This window comes from Budorcas taxicolor, chromosome 10 (assembly GCF_023091745.1).
Source record: "Budorcas taxicolor isolate Tak-1 chromosome 10, Takin1.1, whole genome shotgun sequence".
NCBI lineage: Eukaryota > Metazoa > Chordata > Mammalia > Artiodactyla > Bovidae > Budorcas > Budorcas taxicolor.
In genome coordinates this window covers 9,361,844-9,386,500 of record NC_068919.1, presented here as the reverse complement: position 1 = coordinate 9,386,500, position 24,657 = coordinate 9,361,844, and the positions used below count along the sequence as shown (strand labels likewise).

General features: G+C 37.2%; 1 protein-coding gene across 1 annotated transcript in view; it reads left to right on the top strand.

Moving 5' to 3' along the window:
* Positions 1–24,657, top strand: part of AP3B1 (adaptor related protein complex 3 subunit beta 1) — a 239,174-nt gene that overhangs the window by 188,330 nt on the left and 26,187 nt on the right. The window contains exons 23-24 of the mRNA XM_052646454.1: positions 13,023–13,254; positions 17,736–17,820. Of these exons, the coding sequence (XP_052502414.1) occupies positions 13,023–13,254; positions 17,736–17,820 (317 nt within the window). The remainder of the gene's footprint in view (positions 1–13,022; positions 13,255–17,735; positions 17,821–24,657) is intronic.

Genomic DNA, 24,657 nt, shown 5'->3' with positions numbered 1-24,657 from the left:
TTTATTATATAACTGATAATTTAAAAATTTAATCTCCTTTTATTGATTTGCTTCTGAAAGTTATTCTGCTGACTAAGGATACTGATTCGTAATTCAGATCATAAGATTCTCTCAGTTATCATCAGTCTTTGAAAGAAATCATAAATGCTGGTTGCACCCAATTCCTGTAGTTCTCTGAAGAAGAGGACGAAGTTTCCCCACTAGCTTTCAGGACTGACCTTTATTTCCCTGTATCACAAGCAATACTTTCTGGTTATTGAAAAAGGTAAAGAATCATAGATTATTTATTGCTTAATAGAAATGACAGTTAAAAATGGTAAATTCTGATCTTTGTTCTGCCAGTGTTTTTTCCCTTTTGCTAATAAACGTTGTCTTTAATGATAACTAAAGACGAGTACTTTCAGCTCCAAAACACTTTCATATGTAGTATCTCACTGAATCCTTATAAAACAGTCCTACTAATTAAGTAATATGACCCTTTATTTTCTTCGCCAATGGCTCAATGGGTAAAGAATCCGCCTGCAGTGCAGGAGACACAGGGGGCGCAGGTTTGATCCCTGGATGGGGAAGATCCCCTGGAGGAGGAATTGGCCACCCCTGCAGTATTCTTGCCTGGAGAGTTCTCATGGACAGAGGAGCCTGGCGGGCTACACAGAGTCAGACATGACTGAGCCCAGGGCACATAGCACCCTTTATTTTACAAATTCTGGCTCAAAGAATAACAAGTTTCTTCTCATCAATAACTTTTAAGTTCTTCTAACCTAAAATTTAGTGTTTTCTTTCTTACCACTGCCAGCAGTAACTCTACCTGACAAGAAGGGAACCATAGCCTTTCTTGGTTCTGAGAGAAAGGTTTCATATGCCAAGCATTAGGGGTAGCCTGAGAACACTTGGACTGGTGCAGATACAGGCACTGAGGCCCCGGTCCTCGGTCTTCAGCCAGGAAAATTCATCCTCAGTTGACTTTACTGAAAGTAAAGGTGGATCATCAGAGGCTTTGCTGCCACAGACCTGGACTCCAGAGACTCTAAGGGTCCTGTGTCGTAATCCACAGTCTCTCTCATCAGAGGCTTTGCTGTCACAGACATGGATTCCAGAGGCTTTTAGGTTTCCTGTGTCATAACCCACGGTCTTTTCCCCATCCCTACCTCCTCACTGGAGAATATAAAACATGGGCTTGGCAAAAAAGTTGTTTGGGTTTTTCTATAACATCTTGCAGGAAAACCTGAACAAACTTTTGGCTAACCCAGTATTTGTACACAGATCAGGAAAAAGTATGTGTGTGTGACAGAGAGAGCTAGCTACCTAGTTCTTTGCTCTCAGAGAACCCATTTCCCCAAACTTGCCCTACATCAGGAATTCCTCAGCAACTTATAGTTTGTCCGATTGGCATCTCTGATGTAAAAAGGATCCTTTTCTTCTTTGTTAGATTCAAAGAAAGTGTACCTGCAGAGACCTGCTGCTTGAACAGGGCAGTAATAAAAGTGCCTTTCCAGTTTGTACATCAGCTAAGACATCCTTCTTTCCCTTCCTCGCGGACTTCGTCTAGATGACATCCCCGTCCCTCTGTCTCCTAACTTACAGTTCATTTCAGTGCAGGCAGCATGGCCAGTTTTTAGATGGCGTTGGCCCCTAATTTCATTTGTGAAATTAATGTGTGGAACAGCTACCACTCCCCTCACATACTTTGATAAAGTACTATTATATTGCCTGGCTTTCCCCCTTAGGGGTCTCCCTTTGGATCTTGCTGTCCTATAGTAGATATTCTCAGCATGACCTCACTCAGGATTCCCTAGAAAATTCTTTGACAAAATCATTATTAACAGCAGGATGGCTTGTGTGAAGCTCCCAGATGTTGCATTTGGTCATTCCCTTTCCATCCTTCTGTTCCTTCCTCTTCCGAGGCCCATTCCATCATCTTACACCCTCTTCCTTCCCTTGTTACTCTCGTCTTGGGATCTGTTCATCACTTGCTCCATTCAGTGAAGATCTTGGCGTCTTTCACATAATCTCTGCAGCCCCACGTCTCCCAGGAAGATCTCACTGTGCATACTATCAACCTGTGACATATGTAACCTCACAGACTCTTTGATCTGTTCCATTCCCAATTTTGACCTGTACAGAATTTCAACCAGATATTCTTATTTCAACTGTGAAGTTATGTCTTACTCCCATGCTTGTGCCAATCGTGTTAACACCTTCAGGCCCTTCACTCCTCCAATATTTAGCCTAGATTTACAACAACCCTGAAAGATAGATGGTATTTTCCCCATTTCACAGATGTGAAAATTGAGGTCTCTAGAGTATGAGTAACTTTTTTAGTGTCATAGGCTTAGTAAGTTGCAGAGCCAGAGGTTCAGTTCATCTGTCTGGCTTCAAAGCCCAACACTTTCTGCCCACTTCCTCACTGAGTGTATAAGGGAGGTACAGTCTACGACAGTCTGTGGTGCAGGTTGCAGAGGGAAGAGTCAAGAGACCGGGAGGCCAGTTTGAGTGAGCAAGCAGAAATAAGAGGCGAGCAAAGACTTGGGAGGTACAGCAAATCATTAATGATGATTAAAGATTTCCATACTGTTTGAAATTGTTTTCAATAAACTGCACTTCTTTTGCAGTTTGAAATTTAAAGATTTTTTAATGTTTTAAGTGTCACTGATGGACTTGAACTAAGCTGGTGGTAGACAGCAGAAAAGAAGAAGATGAATACAAAAGACATCAGACTTCTCAAGTAGTTGTTGGAGGGAAATAAGGATGCCAAACACAATGCCATAGTTCAGTTCTGAGCTTGGTTCCAAAGGAAGAGGGTCTACCATTTTCTTTTTGCATATGATGTCATTGATATTGTCAGAAAGCAGGTGAACTACTAAGATCATGTGATTATCATATTTGTCAGATAAACACACATAATTGTTTTGTTCTCATGTAAAATGCTCTGGTTCTGACGAAATTTATTGTAGCCCATTATTGGAAGGTTTATGCTAAGCACTTTGGAAACCAGATTATTTTGGTTTTATTAGCACCCTGCAGTCCATGGGGTCACAAAGAGTTGGACATGACCGAGCGACTTCACTTTCACTTCACTTTAAGCCAGAAGTCAGAAAGGAAATATGAAAAAAAAAATAGTAGAATAGTGTAACATATCTGTATCCACAGTTCTGGAACTATTAACCTATGAAAGTGGAATATATAATATATACAACTATTTTAAAGTATATATACATCATTCTGGATTTCAGATTTATTAAAAAGTAGAATATTGACAGTGAGGATTATAAGTTTTCCTTTGGGGAGAGGAAAGAATAGGATATTATTATAAACTGATTTTACCTTCCTCTCAACAGCTGTGGAAACAGAACACGTGCTATATGGGAGTCAGTGAACATTTTGTAAAGGGCCAGAGAGTAAATATGTTCAACTTTGCAGACCACAGCCGTTCAACTGTGCCACTGTGGCAAAGCAGCCAGAGACAATGTAGAAATGAATGAAGTGCGGCAGTGTTCCAGTAAAAGTTTGTGGACATTGAATTTTAATTCTTATCATTTCAGTGTCACAAAATGTTATTTCTTTTTATTTTTTCAACCATTTAAAAACGTAAAAACCATTCTTAGCTCACAGACTACACAAAAGCAGTGGACTAGTTTTGATGGACAGGCCAAGTTTGCTGGAGCCTGCTTAACACCATGCACGAAGTAAGGTTCTCACTAAATGTTTGTTGATAATGTGCTCAGCTCTTTCTGCAAATACACTTTTATTTATTAGCAAAATAAGAGGTGAATATACTGACTAAAATAAGAGTAATTAATTAGTACAACCATTGATACTTTCTAGAATACCTTAATTTACATATACAAGGAAGAAGTTATCTTTAAAATTATAAACCATTTATTTAAAGTCATATTTGATGGAAAAATATATATTTACTTGAGTCTTGTGTATAAAGTTCTAGCTAACAGTTAAACAAATTTGCCCTTTGCTTTTTTTTTAATTGAAGGATGACGGCTTTACAGAATTTTGTTGGTTTCTGCCAGATGTCAACATGAATCAGCCATAGGTATACTGCCGTTTGCTTTTTTAAATCCTGTACTAGGTGCTAAGGGGCTTCCTTGGTGGCTCATGATAAAGAATTCACCTGTCAGTGAAGAAGACACCATTTTGATCCCTGGTTCAGGAAGATCCCTGGGAGAAGGAAAGGAGAACCCACTCCAGTATTCTTACCAGGAAAATCCCATGGACAGAGAAGCCTGGCAGGCTTCAGTCCATGGGGTCGCAAAAGGGTCAAACCCAACTCAGCAACTAAACAACAACTAGGTGTGTGAGTGTGTGTGTATTCTCAGTCGTGTGGGGTCTTTGTGACTCCCTGAACTATATAGCCTGCTGAGCCCCTCTGTCCATGAAATTTTCCAGGGAAGAATATTGGAATAGGTTGCCGTTTCCTTAGGAGATCTTCCTGACCCAGGGATCGAACCCTTATCTCTTGCATAGGCAGGCAGATTCTTTACCACTGTGCCACGTGGACCCAGTACTAAATATTAAAGTGGGCTCACTTTCTACAGTTTACTGGGCAAATAAAGCAATACTCTAGCTTTCTGCATTATGGTTCTTACCAGTTGAGATTTACACTGGTTTAAAAAGTGCTAATTTTAAAGATGAAACTGCATCTTTATTTACAACTGTTTTCTGGTCATTTTTTATAAATCATACATCTAAATATATACTGCTGTAAAATAAACCAAACAAAATTAGATATAAAGAAAGTATTTTATGTACTATAGACCTTTATATTTTTGAAGTCCAAAAACAGAGTAGATTGATAATATTTAAAAACGGTTAAGTGTCTGAATGTGGACTGAAGCAAAAGACTAGAAGACATTGTTTTCATAAAGCTTTATGTGGAAGTGTCATCTCTGAAATAGTAACGCAGATGTTGAACAGGGTTTATTCTTAGGCACTTACTTGATACTCCCTGTTTTATTTTCAATTCTCATTTAAATTTTATAATTCAATCATTTTGAAAGAAGTTTTACAACTTTAATCTTAATAATCTCAAAAAAAAAGCAGACACGCTATGTCATAAAATAACTATTAGTGACTAGTTTGTATCCTATAAATCTAACTTGAGTTGATAATATGGTCCATTACCAGCTAACTGCACAGAGTATTTTTCATTTTACACTCTTCAGTTACTTTTTAGTGAAGTGTTAAAAAATATGAAGCTTTTCTCCTCTCTAAAATTGCACGCTGTCTGTCTGTTATTAGGAAGATAACAGCTCTTATAAATGTTTCAGTAAGCGCTAAGTAGACAGTTATGTGCACTCTCATTCCACGCTTATTTGCTTACTGTAATAAACTGATAAAATATGTGTGGTTTGTCTCTGTGTATCTACAGGCATCATGAGTCACATAGATTTCCTTTAGAAATAATGTTGTGTCTGCAAAATTGATTGGTTATTTTCATAAACCATCTAAAGGTACACAAATGACTTTTATTATTTAAACATATGCTGTGTAAAGATTTGTGAGGATTATCTCACTGTTACTTGATGCCTTTTGTTCTGTTAGCTCTAGAAGCGGGCTTTATATTTTAGAGTTGTTGCAGTTACTGAGCTAATTACCTTCTCAGGAATCATAGTGAGGATAACCCAAATCATTTGCTTTTAATACAGCTAAATTTTTAATTCTTTGAACATTGGCAATTAAATAATTAAATCAAAACTTTAAAAATATTGGCTTTCATAGTATCCTCTTTATACAAGTTTCAATATTTAATGGAAAATAATGCTTTTACCTGAACTGGATACTTTAAGAATTAGTGTTTGTATCATAGAAATCCTTCTAATTATTAAATTGTTCTTTGTGTGTACCTTAAGAAATATGGTTTTTTTCATTTGTGCATAATCATATATGTACTAGGAAATTCTTAGTCAAGTCATATCCTAAAACCGACAAATATTAATATTGATAATCTTCACTTATCAACACAGTAAGCTCCTTGAAAGACTGTAATGTTTTTAGGAACAGTGTTGAGCACTCAGCATCTGTTAAGTATAGTTATGACCAATACTAGTAGTATATTATTTGTAGATCTCTGTAGACTAAATTAAAGTGGAAAAATTATACTTTGAGTTCTAAAAATGGGTACAATTGTGTTTTCTAAATTGAACATAAAATCAAGGAATAAATGGAGAGACAGATAATAAACATAGCAAATAAGCAAATTATGTGATTATGTGTATTGTATCCGAGAAGGTATTAAGTGACTATGGAAAAAGAAGAAAGGGGAATCAGAAGGAAGAGATGCAAATGGGCTAAACCTCATTAAGAAGGAAACATTTGAGCAAAGGTATATTGGCACTGAGCCATGTGAGTATTTGGAGATAGTGCATTCCAGGATGGGGTATCCAGTGGCAAGGCCCTGGGTGGGAGGCTTACTGGTGTGTGCAAGGAGCAGGAAGGGTGTCAGGGTGGCTGGAGTGAAGGGAGTTGTGGGTTCAGAAGTAACAGGAAGTGAGGTCAAAGAAGCACAATGGGGCCAGGCCATATGGGGCCTTATCGGCCTTTATAAGAGTTTTTAGGTCTCATTTTCAATGAAATTGGGAGCCACTGAAGGGTTTTGAACAGAGAGGTGATATGATGTAACTTTATTTTAACTGATTCTTACTGGCTTCTGTTTTCAGTATGTGGATGCAAGAATAGGAGCAAGGAGACCAACTAGAAGGCTTTAGGAGTAATCCAGATGTGAGGTTTTGGTCGCACACCTTTCTCCCCAAGATACCCAAGGGAGACATAGAGTCAGAGAACAAAGACAGGCAAACCAGTCCTTTATTAGCCGGGCTTTTGCTCTGTAGCCTCAACATAGAGCTTCAGTGAGTAGTATGGGCACGTCACGAATTCCTCTTCCCTAAAGAGAGTAGCCTGGAACCAAAGCAGGCTTTTAGATTGAACCATAAGAATTGCTAATTCCACTCTTTTTATTTTTCTCTTTATTTTTTGAAGTATAGTTGATGTACACAATTATTTACGTTTCATATGAACAATGTAATAAATCAGTTTTTAAAGGTTATGCTCCATCTATAGTAGTTATAAAATGTTGGCGGTATTCCCTGTGTTGCATGATATATCCTTGGAGCTTATTTAGTTTATACACATTAGTTTGTGCCTCTTAGCCTCCTACTCCCTTCTCTCCCCTTTCCCTTTCCTCTCATCACCGGTTACCACTAGTCTGTTCTTATACCTGTGAGTCTACTTTCTTGTTGTTATATTCACTAGTATGTTTTCTTTTTTAGATTCTACATACAGTGTTTGTCTTTTTTTTGTTTGACTTGTTTCACTTAGCATAAAACCCTCCAAGTCCATCCATGTTGTTGCAGATGGCAAAACTTTCTTTTTTATGACTGAGTGGTATTCCACTGTATGTATATGTGTGTGTATATGTATATACACACCACATCTTCTCTAGCCATTCACCTATTGATAGACATCTTGGTTGCTTCCAGATCTTGGCTATTGTAAAGATGTTGTTAAGAACATAAAGTGCATGTAGTTTTTCAAATTAGTATTTTCTCTCTTTTTTTTTTTTTTGGATATGTATCTAGGAGTGGAATGTCAGATGGTAGTTCTATGTTTAGTTTTTTGAGGAACTTCCATATTATTTTCCACCAATTTACATTGGTGGAACACAACAATTGTTGGTGAGGATGTTGAGAAAGGGGAACCCGTCTACATTATTGGTAGGAGTGTAAATTGGTGAAAAATAACGTGGAGGTTTCTCAAAAGCGAAAAATAGAACTGCCATATTACATTCCACTCCTGGGTACATATCCCCAAAAAAGAAACACTAATTTGAAAAACTATATGCACTTCAGTGTTCATAGCAACATACTTACAATAGACAAAGTCTGGAAGCAGCCAAAATGTCCATCAGTAGCTGAATGGATAGAGAAGACGTGGTGTGTATTCTGATAGCTGTGAAGTGATATCTCGTTGTGGTTTTAATTAGCATTTCTCTTATAATTAAAGATGTTGAGTATCTTTTCGTGTGCCAGCTGGACATCTGTGTGTTGTCTTTGAAGAAATGTTTATTCAGATCTTCTGCCCATTTTTTAATTGGGTGGTTTTTTTTTTGATGTTGAATTGTATGAGCTGTTTATGTATTTTGGGTACTAACTCCTTATCGGTCATATCATTCACAAATATTTTCTCCTGTCCAGTAGATTATCTTTTCATTTTGTCAGCAGCTCCTTTGCTGTGCAAAACTGTTAAGTTTAACGTAGTCCCATTTGTTTGTTTTTGCTTTTATTTCTTTTGCTCTAATTCAACTCTTTGATCTACAGAATTGGTAGATTCATATGGTTGAACCTAATCAGATGCCATGCATGAGTTTGGCCATAACATCTCTACCAGGGCTTTAGGGGAAAGCATGAGAAAGTACATTCTCCCATTATGATTTTATTCCCCACTCCCCCAGTTAGCATCCTGAAATCTGACTAATCCTGATTAGTAGTTGAGTTGGGAGAGTTAAATGACAGAAACTGAATTTGAACTGGCTTAAACCAAAGAAAAGGGGCAGAGGGTTCCACTTCCTAGAGTATTTTACAGAAAGCCACGCTTCAGAAATGGTAGGAATATGTCAGCTTTAAGAACCATCCAAACCAAAGATACCCGCCGGGCTCTCTCTCTCATCTGTGCTTTGTTTTATTTCTTGCTGAGCAATATGGCAGGAAATGGGGCCACAGACATTAGAGTTTTAAATTTCAGACTTTTAGCCACTTGGGAGAGATTGACTCTACGTCCCAAGTGCCAAATCCAAAAATCCTAGAAAAGGTACTCATTGGGCCAGGCGTCCATTCCTGAGCCATTCCTTAATGTGGTCAGATAGGAGTTGTCATGAGAACATGCCAGCTGCATCAGGAACTGAATGGCAACATTCTTAGAAGATGGTTGGATGTGTTAGGCAGTCCCGGACATAACCTGTATAGGTGGAGCACTGGGGAGAAAGCGTCTTTGAGAGACTAGCCTTTAGTCTTCAACCAGATAAAAGCAATCCTGAAACACTGAATTCTGATTCCTCAGTGTCTGTCATAAAACTTAGCCATCAGAAGACATTATAAGACATCAGAAACCCATAGAAATAATTATCCAGGTTATAAAATCAACTTTTACAAAGGAAAGTGAAAAGAAAAAAGTAGCTTCTACTATATAAAGTAGGCTTCTCAGTAGCGAAGTGCGCTAGCCCAGGCGGTACCATTGTGAACATTCTGTAAAGGCCTTTAGTGTAAGCTAGGTTTTTAGCTCATATTCCAGTCTCAGGCAGTTACAGCTGTACAGCTGTACATGATAGTCCTACTCAGTGTTAATTTAGCTGTTTAGAGTAAGTGGATCTGGGAATTGTTGAGTGACCAAAAAATAAGGACATGAATAGATATCAGAGAACTGTGAAGGGTATGAGATGTTGCCTCACTTGCAGGTTAACAAATTAGCCTGAGACAATTTCATGGCTACTGATAGAAGACGCAGACTCCTGTGTCAAAGGCAGAGGACAATTTATTACTCACAGCAGTAGCAGTAGCCAGGGGAACATCGTTCTTGCCACTCCCCCAGTTTTCACAGGGTGACACAATGAATGCCAGGTATGACTGCACATGCAGTGTGTTGCTTTAGAGAAGAAGATTTTCAGCATTAAAGATCCCAACCTTTTATGAGGGTCTTTTGGTAAATCTGTTCAACCTTTGCGCCAGAGGGGAGGCACTGAACCCTTTCCAAAGACTGTTTGTTATACATCCTGGAAAAGACTTTTCAGGAGCAAAGCTGTTTGTTAATGCCATTCCTTAGAAGCTGCGCAGAACTGTGAGAGAATATGGAGAACTATTCCTCAACAACTGGAGAAGGAAGGATGTGACATTGTGCCCTTAGGTCAGGGGTCAGCCAACTTTTTCTATAATGGGTCCAGATGGTAAATATGTTAGGCATTGGAAGTACTGAGCTCTTCCACCATAGAGCAGAAGAGCAACCATCCACAGTATGTCAAAGAATGCAAATGTCTGTGTTCCAAAAAAACTTTATGAGACCGGCAGCAGGTCATATTTGGCTTGTGGGCCAAAGATGGTCTGTTTTGTTCAGATTTTTCAAGTATCTTTAAACTTAAATCCTCATTTTCACAGCCGCAGCCTAGGTCATTCTCTAATTAATTTACCTTTTACTACTGTTTTAACATTTAGTAAAATAATCATTATTTATCAATTGTAAAGTCAGAAAAGCCATCTTAGAATATAAGCACCCACAGATCATATGTGTGCTTCTGGAGTATAGGTAACTAATCTGATATACAAAACGTTGAACTAAAGTCTTGTTTTCTTGTCAGGATTAATTGTATTACATGTGGAAATTGGCAAAGGGTTTATGGAACCTACTGGTTTTCTTGAACAAAATATCATCTATGTAGTTAAGATATTAGAGGAGATTCACTAAATGTGACTGGTATGAACTTAGAAAATAGGTTAGAAAAAACAGTCATTGTCATTTAGCCCATCTCTGTAGTTAAAAAAAGGCTATATTATTACCCTCTAAACGCCATTTAGGAGCTATTTTACTGTGAAAGAAAACATAGGCTTTTTTGCATTATCATAGATAAGCTTGGAAGATTGTTACAGAGGACCTTTTTAGATGCTAACTTCATTAAAGAGTGCTTCTTGAATTTGGCTGAGTGTGGAAAGAATGAGTGAAGACAATCACACTGTTTTTATTCCATTGCTGCACACTGCTTTAGCATCATTTTAACTATCATAATAAAGGTGCAGAATTTTGAGACAAGTTGGACCGTGTGTCCCAGAACTAGATTGAGAGAATTCAATAAACCAACTCAGACAAGTTGATAGCTCTTAAATGACGTAAGGCCTGCCTTCAAAGAACCTAATTCCTGGCTGCTTATAACTCCAGATTCCTGCTTCTCTTCTGCTTTTCTACTTAACTCTTGGATTTTTGTTGATGCATTTTAAATGATTAGTATTATTATTAAGCTTTTTATATACCAGATGTCAGTGACATGGTGAACCTGTTGAACAGGTTAAATTATAATAGGAAACCTAGTTTGGGAGAGGAAGCTTGTTAGGAACAAATCTTGATTGGGCCTGTTTAATTACAAATTGTTTGTTTTTAAAGCCTTCCTATGTCAAGTCACATGCAGTACTTTGAATGGAAAGACAGCCACCTTATGATTTTAGAATGGATGGGGTTTTTTTTTTTTTTACTTAATATGCTGCCTTTGATTCCAATCACAATTGAATTTAGCTCAAAGAGTCTAAAGTTCAGTGGAAACAAAAACAGGTGATTAGCCAAGAAAATATTGGCAGGGGGGGCGGGGTGGGTGGAGGAATAAGGGACACTTTGAGAGTTGGACTGTGAAGAAAGCTGAGCGCCGAAGAATTGATGTGTTTGAACTGTGCTGTTGGAGAAGACTCTTTGAGAGTCCTTTGGACTGCAAGGAGATCCAACCAGTCCATTCTGAAGGAGATCAGCCCTGGGATTTCTTTGGAAGGAATGATGCTAAAGCTGAAACTCCAGTACTTTGGCCGCCTCATGCAAAGAGTTGACTCATTGGAAAAGACTCTGATGCTGGGAGGGATTGGGGGCAGGAGGAGAAGGGGACGACAGGGGATGAGATGTCTGGATGGCATCACTGACTCGATGGACATGAGTCTGAGTGAACTCTGGGAGTTGGTGATGGAGAGGGAGGCCTGGCGTGCTGCGATTCATGGGGTCGCAAAGAGTCGGACACGACTGAGCAACTGAACTGAACTGAACTGAACTGTTTGGTCAAACAACTGATTCAGATTGTGGGGCTTTAAGAAATGAAGCAGTGTGGTACTGATTTAGCAGTTCTATCAAGGTTCAAAAATGTCTCCAACTAAATAATTAGAATGTTTGCATTTACAGATCATTGAGGAAAAGCTAATCATTGAATCATGTACAGATGTTAAGTATTTGGAGGAAAATGATTAAATATAGAGTAAATATACCTAAATTCAGTTCAGTTCAGTTCAGTCACTCAATCATGTCTGACTCTTTGCAACCGCATGAATCACAGCACCAGGCCTCCCTGTCCATCACCAACTCCCGGAGTTCACTCAGACTCATGTCCATCAAGTCAGTGATGCCATCCAGCCATCTCATCCCCTGTCGTCCCCTTCTCCTCCTGCCCCCAATCCCTCCCAGCATCAGAGTCTTTTCCAATGAGTCAACTCTTTGCATGAGGTGGCCAAAGTATTCGAGTTTCAGCTTTATCATCAGTCCTTCCAGTGAACACCCAGGGCTGATCTCCTTTAGGATGGACTGGTTGGATCTCCTTGCAGTCCAAGGGACTCTCTACCTAAATTAGTTCCTCATAAATTGAAAAATTGGAACCATAAGAGCTCTGGAAGAAAATGTAAATGAATAGTTACCTAATCTTGAGGCAGGGAAAATCTTTTAATCATTAAAGCAAAGGAAGAACCACTTAAAAAGGAGGTTATAGTCTTTAGTCTATAGTGAAAGAAATTCAAGATGAAAAAAGTTAAAGGAGTCAAGATTGGAAATGAAAGTATAAGTATCTACCTATAATGAAAGATATTATAATGAACTTATAGGCAGATATAAGTTCTGCCTTATATCTTATAGTTTGAAAGCCCAAGGAAATCAAAAGACAAATTATTAAAAATAAAAAGAAAATTGGCAAAATGTCCAAAATATACCTAGGAAGAAAATAAAGTTTATAAACTCTAAAAAATAGATATATTTCTATCACTGCAATTATTCTCTTCTTTTTTAGATGTAGATTGTCAAAATATTTTAATATATGCATGGAGAGTACAGAAGAATTTTTATAATTTCTGACTTCATATCTATGCGATACCCTACTATTGTGTCTTATTGTGATTTATTTAATACTTTAGGGAAAATAGGAGTTAAATGTTATGAATTTTTACATATTTTCTAAGAATTAGTAGTTATTTTCACTAATTCACTATTTTTTTTCTTTTTCCAATGTGCGATAGGTCAGTACTCCTGTCTTCGTACCAGGGAAAACTCATGTGCTGCTTCATCGAATGAGTGGGAAAGGACTCGCTGCCCACTACTTCTTTCCAAGACAGCCTTGCATTTTTGGTGATAAGATGGTCTCTGTGCAAATAACACTGAATAATACCACTGATCAGAAGATAGAAAATATCCACGTAGGGGGGAAAAAGCTTCCTATGGGCATGCAAATGCATGTTTTTAATCCAATAGGTAAATATTAATTCTCATTTATTGCTTTAACTATATTTGATAATTAAACGTGTTTATTTTTAAAATAAAGGAGAATGCATATTATTTTATTGATTTTTACCAAACTCGGTTTATATTGGGTTGGCCAAAAAGTTAATTTGGGTTTTTCATTACCATGGCATGGTAGAACCTGAATGAACTTTTTGGCCAACCCAACATTAGTTTTTCCTTTTTAAACCAAATTTATTGTATAAGATAAATACATTTCTTTGCCCCTAGCAAATCAAGTACCATCAGTGGTGATAACCAGTACTGATGAAAGAATGGTTCTGGAGAATCACAATTGCTGTGCATTTTTCCCACCCGCATCACCTACCCCCACCTCTTTTCCTGGTCAGCTTCCTTCCCTGCATGATTTTACTTTGCCTTTTGGTTATAGTACCTCCTGCATCTTTTCTTCCCCGTTTTCCTTCACATTCTGTAGATTGAAATATAAAGGGAGCAAAGACTGAGAGGGTGTATACCAATTCTGTTTGTCTTCCCTCTTTCTGAAGGCAGAAAGCCCACAGTATGTTTCTGAAGGCAGAAACGCCCACTGGTATTTTCACACATCATGTGTTTTAATCTGTTGCCACCATTTAAAAATCAGCATCTTTTCACAGTAAAGGACAAACCCCAAAATCTCGCTGTTCATGGATAAAGCACAAGAGTATGGCAGTGCCCGTGCTTTATCCCCACCTGCTGCACAACCAGCTGATACCGAGTAGGCTGCCCCTGCTGTGCACCATGCGCCTTCCAGGCTGCCTCCGGGCCCGGTACATCATACTGTCTCCCCAGCTGCTACAGGAGATACACCTTCTTAGCATTAAGCGTAACAGTTGTATGGCTTACTTTGAATTTTTTAAATGGTACAGTAGTTAGAATGTTCAGCTCTATTTTGGTTTTGTATGAGTGGAGGCAGTCCTACGGTTTAGTTGAAAGAAGCTTCAGAAAAGATCTTAATTAAAAGTGATATAAGGTTTCTGTCATTGAATCCTTGAAGTGTTATAATCAGGTCCACATAGTTCCTATTTTATGATACTTGAGGTGAGCAAAGCCTTTTGACCAGGTAACTGTACCTTCTTTACTCCTTATTTCCTAGCATATAGTTATTCTGTCTTTTTCCATCTTTGCCTGAGTGAGCTCTTTGACATTGTTGAATTCTCTCCTCTGTCATTTTAATGAGTCATTCAGTAAAAAAATCATCCTTTATGTTATATTTTTTCCACAAAGATATAAAAAATTCCTAATATTTAGATGAAATTTGGTAGCAGCCAAAGTAGAGAGAAGTAGAGTTAAAGTAAATTGATTTCAGAACCTGCTTAATATCCTTTTTAAAAAATAATTTGGTAATTAAGACACCATTTAAACAATACAGTGTGCTGATTCTTATTTATTTTGTGGTTAACATATTGCCAAGGAATTAAGAGTATCCCAGTTTGTGTTCTTTTTTATTGCTTGCAATCCAACTTTTTTTATCTAGTTAAAAAGTTACTTTAAGAAGCATCAAGCAACTGATATATGCATTGTCTGAAGGTTGAAAATGTTATCCAAAGGTTAAAACAGTAGAACAGTATTAACATTTCTTTGAGCTGGCGTAATGAGTTGATAAGTTGACCTTTTGTTGGCCTATGTAGAACAGAAGAAATAAATAGAATAAATTTCAGAGTATGGCCTTCGTACCAAAATAAAATATGAATATATATCATTGCCTCAGTACTAGCAATAGGCTTTCTTTTCTTAGGCAGATTTCCTGACCATAGGGTTTCATTCATTTTGTTGGCATTTACTGGATACCCTCAAGATGCAGAGTTCTTTCCCATGCAGTATAGATTCCCAGGCAGTAGATAACAGTAGAGCTCAGAGTATGATATATCTTAATTAGTCCTCCAGAAACATCCTAAGGATGCAACAAAAATACTGCATCTTCGTATTTTTGTGAAATAGAGGAAGTAAGATACTGGTGTTCTTTAATAAGCACATATACGTATGTTAAGGAGTCAGTGACTTTCTTATTTGTCACCAGTCTATTCTCTTTTTTCTGTAATATGAGAAAACTTTTTTGTCAGGATTTTGCCCTGCCTTTAGCATGAAACTGGATTCCTGGCAGGAGTGTTAGGAATAAAGTGCCATTTTCCCATGAAGATCAGGTACATGGACACAGGAAATTTAACACACACACACACACACACCCCAAAAGAGTAGCCTTAGGCTCTCTGCACTATATTCAGTGACTCTATGTTAACACTTGACAAGTTTGAGTTCAGCTAAGATTTCACCAGTTACTATACAACTGTCCCATCACAGCATCCTGTATGATTTCATTTTTCATTATTAATATAGTGGTATAATAGAACCAGTGTTTTTCAGCCATTTCTGCATAACCCTCTCATGTCTATTGTGATGATTCAGAACCAGTATTCAACTGTAGACCCCTGCCTGAATAAACTATTCCAATGTATTATAGTAGGCTTCAAATATTATAAAAATCTGTTATATGAATAATTTTATGCTGATCACTTTGCTCTTGAAAGTGAAAGTGTCCGAATTCATGTCTGCTCAGTCATGTCCAACTGTTTGTGACCACATGGACTGTAGCCTACCAGGCTCCACAGTCCGTGGAATTTTCCAGGTAAGAGTACTGGAGTGGGTTGCCATTTCCTTCTCCAGGGGATCTTCCCGACCCAGGGATCAAACTGGGTCTCCCACATTGCAGGCACGTGCTTTACCATCTGAGCCACCAGGGAAGCCCCTCTGCTGTTGACGCTTTCATATAATAAAACATAGCATTGATCATGAACTAGCCTCCAGAATCAGTATGGCGCTCAGCTCACAGTTAATTATCTTAAGACTGAGGATGTTATGAAACTGTGTCAGACAGTGACATCATCAAGGCATCCTAAGAACTGTCACTTGGTCAAATGAGATATGAGGATACATGATGTAGAAAGATCTAGTCCCAAGTGCCATCGTTTTTTGAAGATGACAGCATTTGCTACCAATGTGGTGTCAGGTGCAAACAAGACCAAACCCCAGTATATCTGTGCACAGAAGAAAGCATCAAGGATTCAGTGAAGAAGAGCATTGAACAGTGTGACTGACAGCTGTGAACTGATACAGTGTAGGCTTTAGGAAAAATGCAAGAAAACTATCATTGTAGTTATTTACAGTAAAGCCTGTTTGTCAGAGATTAAGTAGCAAGGCTTCTGGGGTACTTACATACACTTCTGGTAAATGTTAGGTTTGCAAATAAATGGAATTCCAACTAGAATCAGCACACCAATAACACTTTAAAAGTCAGCATCAAATACTTCCTTATAGTGCTTAATCTTCATTTAGGCTTTTAGATATAAAAATACTTCTTAATATTTTAAGCTTATTGAATTATTTTGTCCTACCTGTACCATGATTTCTGTAATGGTTAGCATTATATGGGAAATTATACCTATCACAAGCCCTAGGATAATCACAGTCTATTGGACCATTGTGTGATTGCTAAAATATAGTTACATCCAATAATGCAACTAACAATACAACCACAGTTATACTGGAGACTTTAAACAAAGTAGAAATCAAAAGTGAATGGTTTCTATTTAAATATAGAATATATACAAATATTTGTACTAAATAGGTATATGTTTAAGATCCCTTATTATTCTAATGTATAGCATTACTGTTTGACTCTGGAGTCATAAGCAGTATAAAATCATGTTATTGTTTATCTTGAGTTTTATTATTATTAACCAGTACTGTATATTGAAGCAGTTATTTCCCACACTTGATTAGTTGATAGGTGAAAGTTCAGAAATTACACATCTACAAAATGTCATTTTGTAATTTGTTTTCTCAAGATAACATCTGCTACTAAATTTTCTTTGAGTAATTCTTCAAATAATACAATTAGACTTACTGTTTTGGTTCATATAATGCCAGTTATCTTCAGTAATAGCTGAGGACAAGTTAATTTCTTCTTCCAACTTTGCTTTAATTTGCATGCTTTAAATTTTGGACTTTTTCCCCTGTGAAAATTTAGGACATTGCTGAAAATGTATTTTTCATATCTAGAGTAAATATTCCATAGTTTTAAGTATATAATCTCTTATAGCACCCAGAGTCTGATACAGATGTTCGAAACGGGAAAACATTTATTTCCTCCTCACCTTCAGTTCCTATCAAGACACAATTGTAAAACATGGAATTTCTCAGGATGAGCTCTATTTCTGAAACACATAGATGTAATATGTTCATTGTAGTTATGTGCAGAATTACGTTGTGAAAAAGAAAGCCTTGAGGTGAAATTACTTTATAATTTGCTTTAATACCGTTAGTTTCAAATTATTCTTACAAATTATTAAATTTGACTACTTTAACCAAACCACAAATATTACATATGTTTTCAGTGTTTAGTTTGCCTCTTTTTCACTTCCTCTGTGTTTTCATGTCTAAATTGTCTTATTTCCTAGAATCTCTTGAGCCTGCGAGATCCATTACTGTTTCAGTGGGTATTGACTTTTGTGATTCCACTCAGACTGCCAGTTTCCAGTTGTGGTAAGTTCAGTCGTTCTGTGTTTCTTGTTACTATAAACAATAGCAGATCAAAATCAAGACTTTCAAAAGCTTTTTCTGTGAGAGAAAATATTTACACAATCATGTTTTCCTTTGGCAGTATTTAGACTGCTGTGAAATAGTTGCACATATTACGTGTGATATATGTATTTTTAGTATTTGTTACACAGATAGCCATTACAGTCTGCTATATGTGGTTAAGAGCTTCTCTGATGGCTCAGACAGTAACGAATCTGGCTGCAATGTGGGAGACCTGGATTTTATCCCTGGATCAGGAAGATCCCCTGAAGAAGGAAATAGCAACCCACTCCAGTATTCTTGCTTGGAGAAGTACATGGACCGAGGAGCCTGGTGGGCTACAGTCCATGGGGTGGCGAAGAGCTGGACACGACTGAGTGACTAGCACTTTCAGTTTCACTCTAATGATGTGTGAGAATTCCTGAACTGTAGTCCACTGATGGGCCACAGACCATGGCGTCGCAAAGAGTCAGACACGACTGAATGACTAACACTTTTCTTTCTTCCATACATAGTTAAACTTCAGTTTATTTAGTTCAGTTCAGTGCAGTCGCTCAGTTGTGTCTAACTCTTTGCGACCCCATGAACCATAGCACGCATCTCCATTGTGTTGGTGATGCCAGCCAACCATCTCATCCTCTGTCGTCCCCTTCTCCTGCCTTCCATCTTTCCCAGGATCAGGGTCTTTTCAAATGAGTCAGCTCTTTGCATCAAGTGGCCAAAATATTGGGAGTTTCAGCTTCAACATCAGTTCAGTTCAGTTCAGTCGCTCAGTCGTGTCCGACTCTTTGTGACCCCATGAAGCAGCACACCAGGCCTCCCTATCCATCACCCAACTTCCAGCGCCTATCCAAACTCATGTCCATTGAGTCAGTGATGCCATCCAGCCATCTCATCCTCTGTCTTCCCCTTCTCCTCCTGCCCCAATCCTTCCTAGCATCAGGGTCTTTTCCAATGAGTCAGCTCTTCGCATGAGGTGGCCAAAGTACTGGAGTTTCAGCTTCAGCATCAGTCCTTCCAGTGAACACCCAGGACTGATCTCCTTTAGGATGGACTGGTTGGATCTCCTTGCAGTCCAAGGGACTCTCAAGAGTCTTCTCCAACACCACAGTTCAAAAGCATCGATTCTTCGGCACTCAGCTTTCTTCACAGTCCAACTCTCACATCCATATATGACTACTGGAAAAACCATAGCCTTGACTAGACGGACCTTAGTTGGCAAAGTAGTGTCTCTGCTTTTTAATGTGCTATCTAGGTTGGTCATAACTTTTCTTCCAAGGAGTAAGTGTCTTTTAATTTCATGGCTGCAATCACCATCTGCAGTGATTTTGGAGCCCAAAAAAATAAAGTCTGACACTGTTTCCCCATCTATTTGCCATGAAGTGATGGGACCAAATGCCATGATCTTCATTTTCTGAATGTTGAACTTTAAGCCAACTTTTTCACTCTCCTCTTTCACTTTCATCAAGAGGCTTTTTAGTTCCTCTTCACTTTCTGCCATAAGGGTGGTGTCTGCATATCTGAGGTTATTTATATTTCTCCCGGCAATCTTGATTCCAGCTTGTGCTTCATCCAACCCAGCGATTCTCATGATGTACTCTGCATATAAGTTAAATAAGCAGGGTGACAGTATACAGCCTTGACATACTCCTTTTCCTATTTGGAACCAATCTGTTGTTCCATGTCCAGTTCTAACTGTTGCTTCCTGACCTGCATATAGGTTTCTCAAGAGGCAGATCAGGTGGTCTGGTATTCCCATCTCTTTAAGAATTTTCCACAGTTTATAGTGATCCACACAGTCAGTTTGCTAAAGCCTGCTAAATTTTTTTTTTTTTTTTTTGCTTATCTCTATGCTTTTGGAAAATTTATGAGAAAATTTGTGAGGAGAACTCAGGAGAAATTAAATTTCATAATATTGTTGGCTAGCCCAGGGAAGATACCTTTTGAAACATTTTATATGGTATCTTAAGCCGCTAAAGTGGAGGATTACTGATTCTGTTAGTACCAAAAACCCATACATTTTTCCCTTTTCACTTTAATTTACAAACTGCTTTTGATGAAATTCAAAAGAGAACATTTATCAGTTGGCAAAGGTTTCATAGGTGAATACTATTTAAAAGAGCTTTTCTAGGATTGAGATTTTTCATTGTTATTGTTTTATATAATGTTTTATACACTTCTGATGAAATCCAGAAACTATTAGCAAACTAGCTGTATTTGTGTGTCTTTAAGAATTATCTTTGAACTCATTTCTTTTATATTTTTCTGATTTAAGATATAATTTGTTATTTTGATTGAAGTCCTTTGTTCTTATTCTGAGAAGAATTGAGACATTTTATTTATCTAAATTTTAGGTAGCTTCTAACAGAATTTGTTATGATAAAAACCTCCAGATTAGGAAATACACAGACACTTTTAAATAAGTTTATAGGTTAAGTATAATGAATCTTTCTTTTTCATATACCTTTTCAATACTAGTAAGTCAGGCCTAATATTATACCATTTATTGCTGAGAACCTGCAATGATGAATATAAGCAGTGTAGCATAACACATTGATTTTATGCAGATCATCACCTTTATGTTTTGGGAGGTCTGCTATATTAGTGATATATAAAAACTGATTACTTTTCCCAACATTGCCTAGTAATTGTTTATTATTTTTCTGTTAGACAAACAACACAGATCAATATTACTGAGCACAAGACTATGAGTAACATCACTCTAAATAGATTTGCCTCCAACACCAGAGGTATATTCATTTTAATGATTTCGACAATGTGAACCCAATGACAAAGCTTATGCACTGTTAGGGCAAAATTAAGAACTAAAAAAATTCTTTTTTCTCTTCAGTTTATATTAAAAACCTTTTTAAAAAAATTATTTATTTTAATTGAAGGCTAATTACAGTATTGTAGTGGTTTTTGCCATACATCTGTGCAGTGAAGGGCTTTTAAAAATATTTTTTCACTACAAAGATTTTCTGTTTAGTTCATTAGATAAGATTTACATCTTGTCTTTCACAATTAACTAAGTCTCTTTAGGGAAAAATATTTAGATAATGTTTGATTTCTGTCTTCCATTGGAAAGTATATATGAAAAATTTTTTCTCAGATTCTCTTAAACTAATTTTAGGAAAATGATTAATTTATTTTAGACAGAAAATAGCCTTAGCTATTATAAGCATCTGCATTAATATGTTTTTCTATTGTGAAGGTATGAATTAGTTATTTATTGTAGATTTGTATTAAGTACATAACCACACTATATCAAAAATTATTTTTGTGTGTATTCCAAAAGAACACTTTGTCTTACATCAAATGTAATTGATCCTGAAGCAGTGTAATCACAATTACTCACTTTCTTAATTGGCCTGCCCAAAATCAGAAAATGGAAACCGATCGACAGTGTTTAAATCAATAGCTTCATAGTAGTGCTAGTGGAGGTAGGGAGATAATGGTAATGGGTAGATCAATTGGTCTTAGATGCCAATCACTGACTGTGCCTTTTGCATAGTAAATAGCACTTTTTGCTTAGTGATGTGCTGTATTAGTGTTGGTAGTTCAATAAAAAGGGAGGGGAAAGCAAGAATGGCTGATACTGATTTTTTCCTTCAAAATATGTAATCCAAATCAATATATAAAATTGTGGGTAATAAGAGCATATTTGATAGGAAGCCTTCAGAAATACTGAGAACATGGATTATGAGCCCTTCAGGTACACTTTTGTTTATTTATCGAAAAGGAACAAAAGTGAAATGATCCTACTTTAGCTTCTAGATTAACTCTCTGTATTGTTATAGTTATATGATGCATATATAGACAGATAAAGCTATTATATATAACTGCATAGTTATATGGATACTTGGTAAGTATTAATGTCTCTTCTTTGGCTTTGCATTTTAAATGGTCATCAAATTAAGTCCTTGATTAAATGTGTATAATATACATAAATGTGTCTTTCTAAAAGTAGATGCAGTGCATAAACAGGTCTCACCCTTGTTACCAGCGGATATTAATGTATTAACTAGTGTGAAAACTTATATGACTTGGCTCACGTTAGAGGGCTGAGCACTAACATCCACCCCTCTTTTTGCCCCAAATCATTAAATAGTCAGAAAATACATTCTTTAATAGAAAATGAGCACTAAAAAGAGAAAGAGTGCTATTAGCTGACCAGAAATTGTGAAGAATTATTGGCAGTTAGAAAGCAAATGGGAGCAGATATACAATAACAGAGAAAATAAAAACCACAGAGCAGAGCACTTATGGGAGAAAACTACTATAATGGTAAGAACAAAGCTGGCAGAATCTCAAACAGAAAGTGAACGAGTGAAAAGAAAAGTGAGGGTGAGACAGTGTTAGGGAATTAAAGAACTACTTCCAAACCCCAGTTCCCCAACCCTTCCTCTAGCAGCAGGCAGCTTACACATTTAATCAGACCTAAGAATTCCCCTGTAAAGAAAGTGAACAGCTACTTGCCTGGGAAGGACTTTTGGTAAGAATGTGGGGGCCTACGAGAGCAGCAAGGGTTGAGTTTATAGGAAGGAAGCAGGATGGTCAAAGATGAGATGAAATGCAGTTCTAACCAAGAGAAAGATCTTCTCAAGTCATCTACACTAGGATAAAGCCAATCTTGCATCTGTTGGTAGAGAGCCTACCTGCCTCCCAGCTTCACGACCAGGTAACCAGTCATGTCTCACCCACTTAAGAAAACTCCAGCCAGCCCAGCAGACTGGAGGAGATCCATAGAAATAACACTCACTAACATGTATGGAGTAGTGCTACATGCTGCACACTATTCTAAACACTTGGCATTGTGTGTGTTAATTTACTTAATTCTCAGAACATTCCTATGAAGTGAGTAGTAGTATTATCCCATATTAGAGATGAATAAACTAAGGCATAGGAAGACAACTTGTCTAAAATCTTATAGCTAACATGCAGAACTTGCTGTGTTCACTCTTCAAAGCTAGTCCTTCATTATAAATACAGACAGACAGCTTAGGATGACCAGACTTTACAAGAAAGGCATCAATTTGAAAGGGAAGGCTCAAAATGACTTACAGAGATGAACCAGTCATGAAGGGAGCAGACAGTCTGAGAAAGAGACAAGATATCTTTAAAAGTTAAAACTACTATCTGATTCCAGAGGACACTTCATCTATAAAGCAAGAATTTATTGCTTACTTTGAGAAAGAGTAATTAGACTATTTAAAGTTATTCTTAGGGATTTAAAGACATAATTCCAAAAGGAATCCAGTAGGTGGATGATAGACTGGATGCAGCTGAAGTCTGATTTAGTATTCTATAAGAGGGTCTCAGTAAGTGAAATCAAGTAGAACAGAAGACAAAAAGACAGGGATGGAAAATATGAAAGAAAAGTTAAAAGAAGCAATTCATCTGATAGGTCTGGAAGGAAAGAAGAGAGACAATGGAGAAAAGAAATACAGAAATTAGAGGAGAAAATTTTCCCAAGCAAATGAAATGTACAAGCCTTCAGATTGAAAGGACCCATCAAAGGCCAAACAGGATGAATGTGAACAACTAGCAGAAAGGCCACATTCTTGTAGAATTTTTGATAAGGAGAAAACCACTTTAGTATCTTCCAGAGAGAAGAAAAGCAGCTTACCTAAAAATGAACAAGAATGTGAATGGAATCAGATTCCTCAATAGTGTCATAAGTTCTGGTGACCAGAAGGCAAAGGACATAACCTTGAAAATTTTCTTGAAAGGATTACTCAAAGATACAGTTAGTAAAAAAAAAAAAAAAATTTAATCTGTGACAGAGAAAAATAGAATAAAAAATTAGAGAAAGAATTCTACCTGTAAAATCCATCGATATGTAAAAATAATTGTTCATACCTAATGTAAAAGATAAACTAATGATCTGGAACAAAAAAAAATCTCAAAAAAAAAAAACCAAACAAACAAAAAAAAGGCAAAAAAATCTCAACATGAACAAGTATGAGGAGGAATGATGGTGTTCTTGTCATGCTTCACAAGAGAATTGACTGATGCAAAAAGAAGTTTAAATATGGTTTAAAATGTTAAAGCTAACCTCTGCTGCTAAGTCACTTCAGTCGTGTCCGACTTTGTGTGACCCCATAGACGGCAGCCCACCAGGCTCCCCCCATCCCTGGGACTCTCCAGGCAAGAACACTGGAGTGGGTTGCCATTTCCTTCTCCAATGCATGAAAGTGAAAAGTGAAAGGGAAGTCTCTCAGTCATGTCCAACTCTTTGCGACCCCATGGACTGCAGCCTACCAGGCTCCTAATGGGATTTTCCAGGCAAGAGTACTGGAGTGGGGTGCCATTGCCTTCTCCAAGCTAACCTCTAAATTAACAGAAATATGATGCTTATAACATCCAAATGATGAAAGAAGAAAAGGAATGCTTAAAACTTGACCAGTTTAACAAAGCAGGAAAAGAAAAAAGCATGGTAAATACAAAACAAAATAAGATGACTGAAAGGGGCCACACATACTAGTTATCAGAATTCAGGTCCATAAGTTGATTTCCAAGTGGAAATATATTGGGCTTGTAAAAACAAAATTAAGCATATACTATTTATAAAAACCCCACCTAAAAGAGGGTGCCACTGAAAAATTGAGAATAAAAAAATAAAATGTTTATTTGTGTGTTTGTTATCAGACATACAAGTTACCTATCACCACATGAAATATCAGAAGCTTTCTCTTTTAAGTCAGAAAAACAAAGTTTTACCCTCTTTCAGCACTTTCAGATTTTTATGGAAGTTCTAGCCAATAAAAAAGACAAGTAAAAATAGTTAGAGGTATAAAT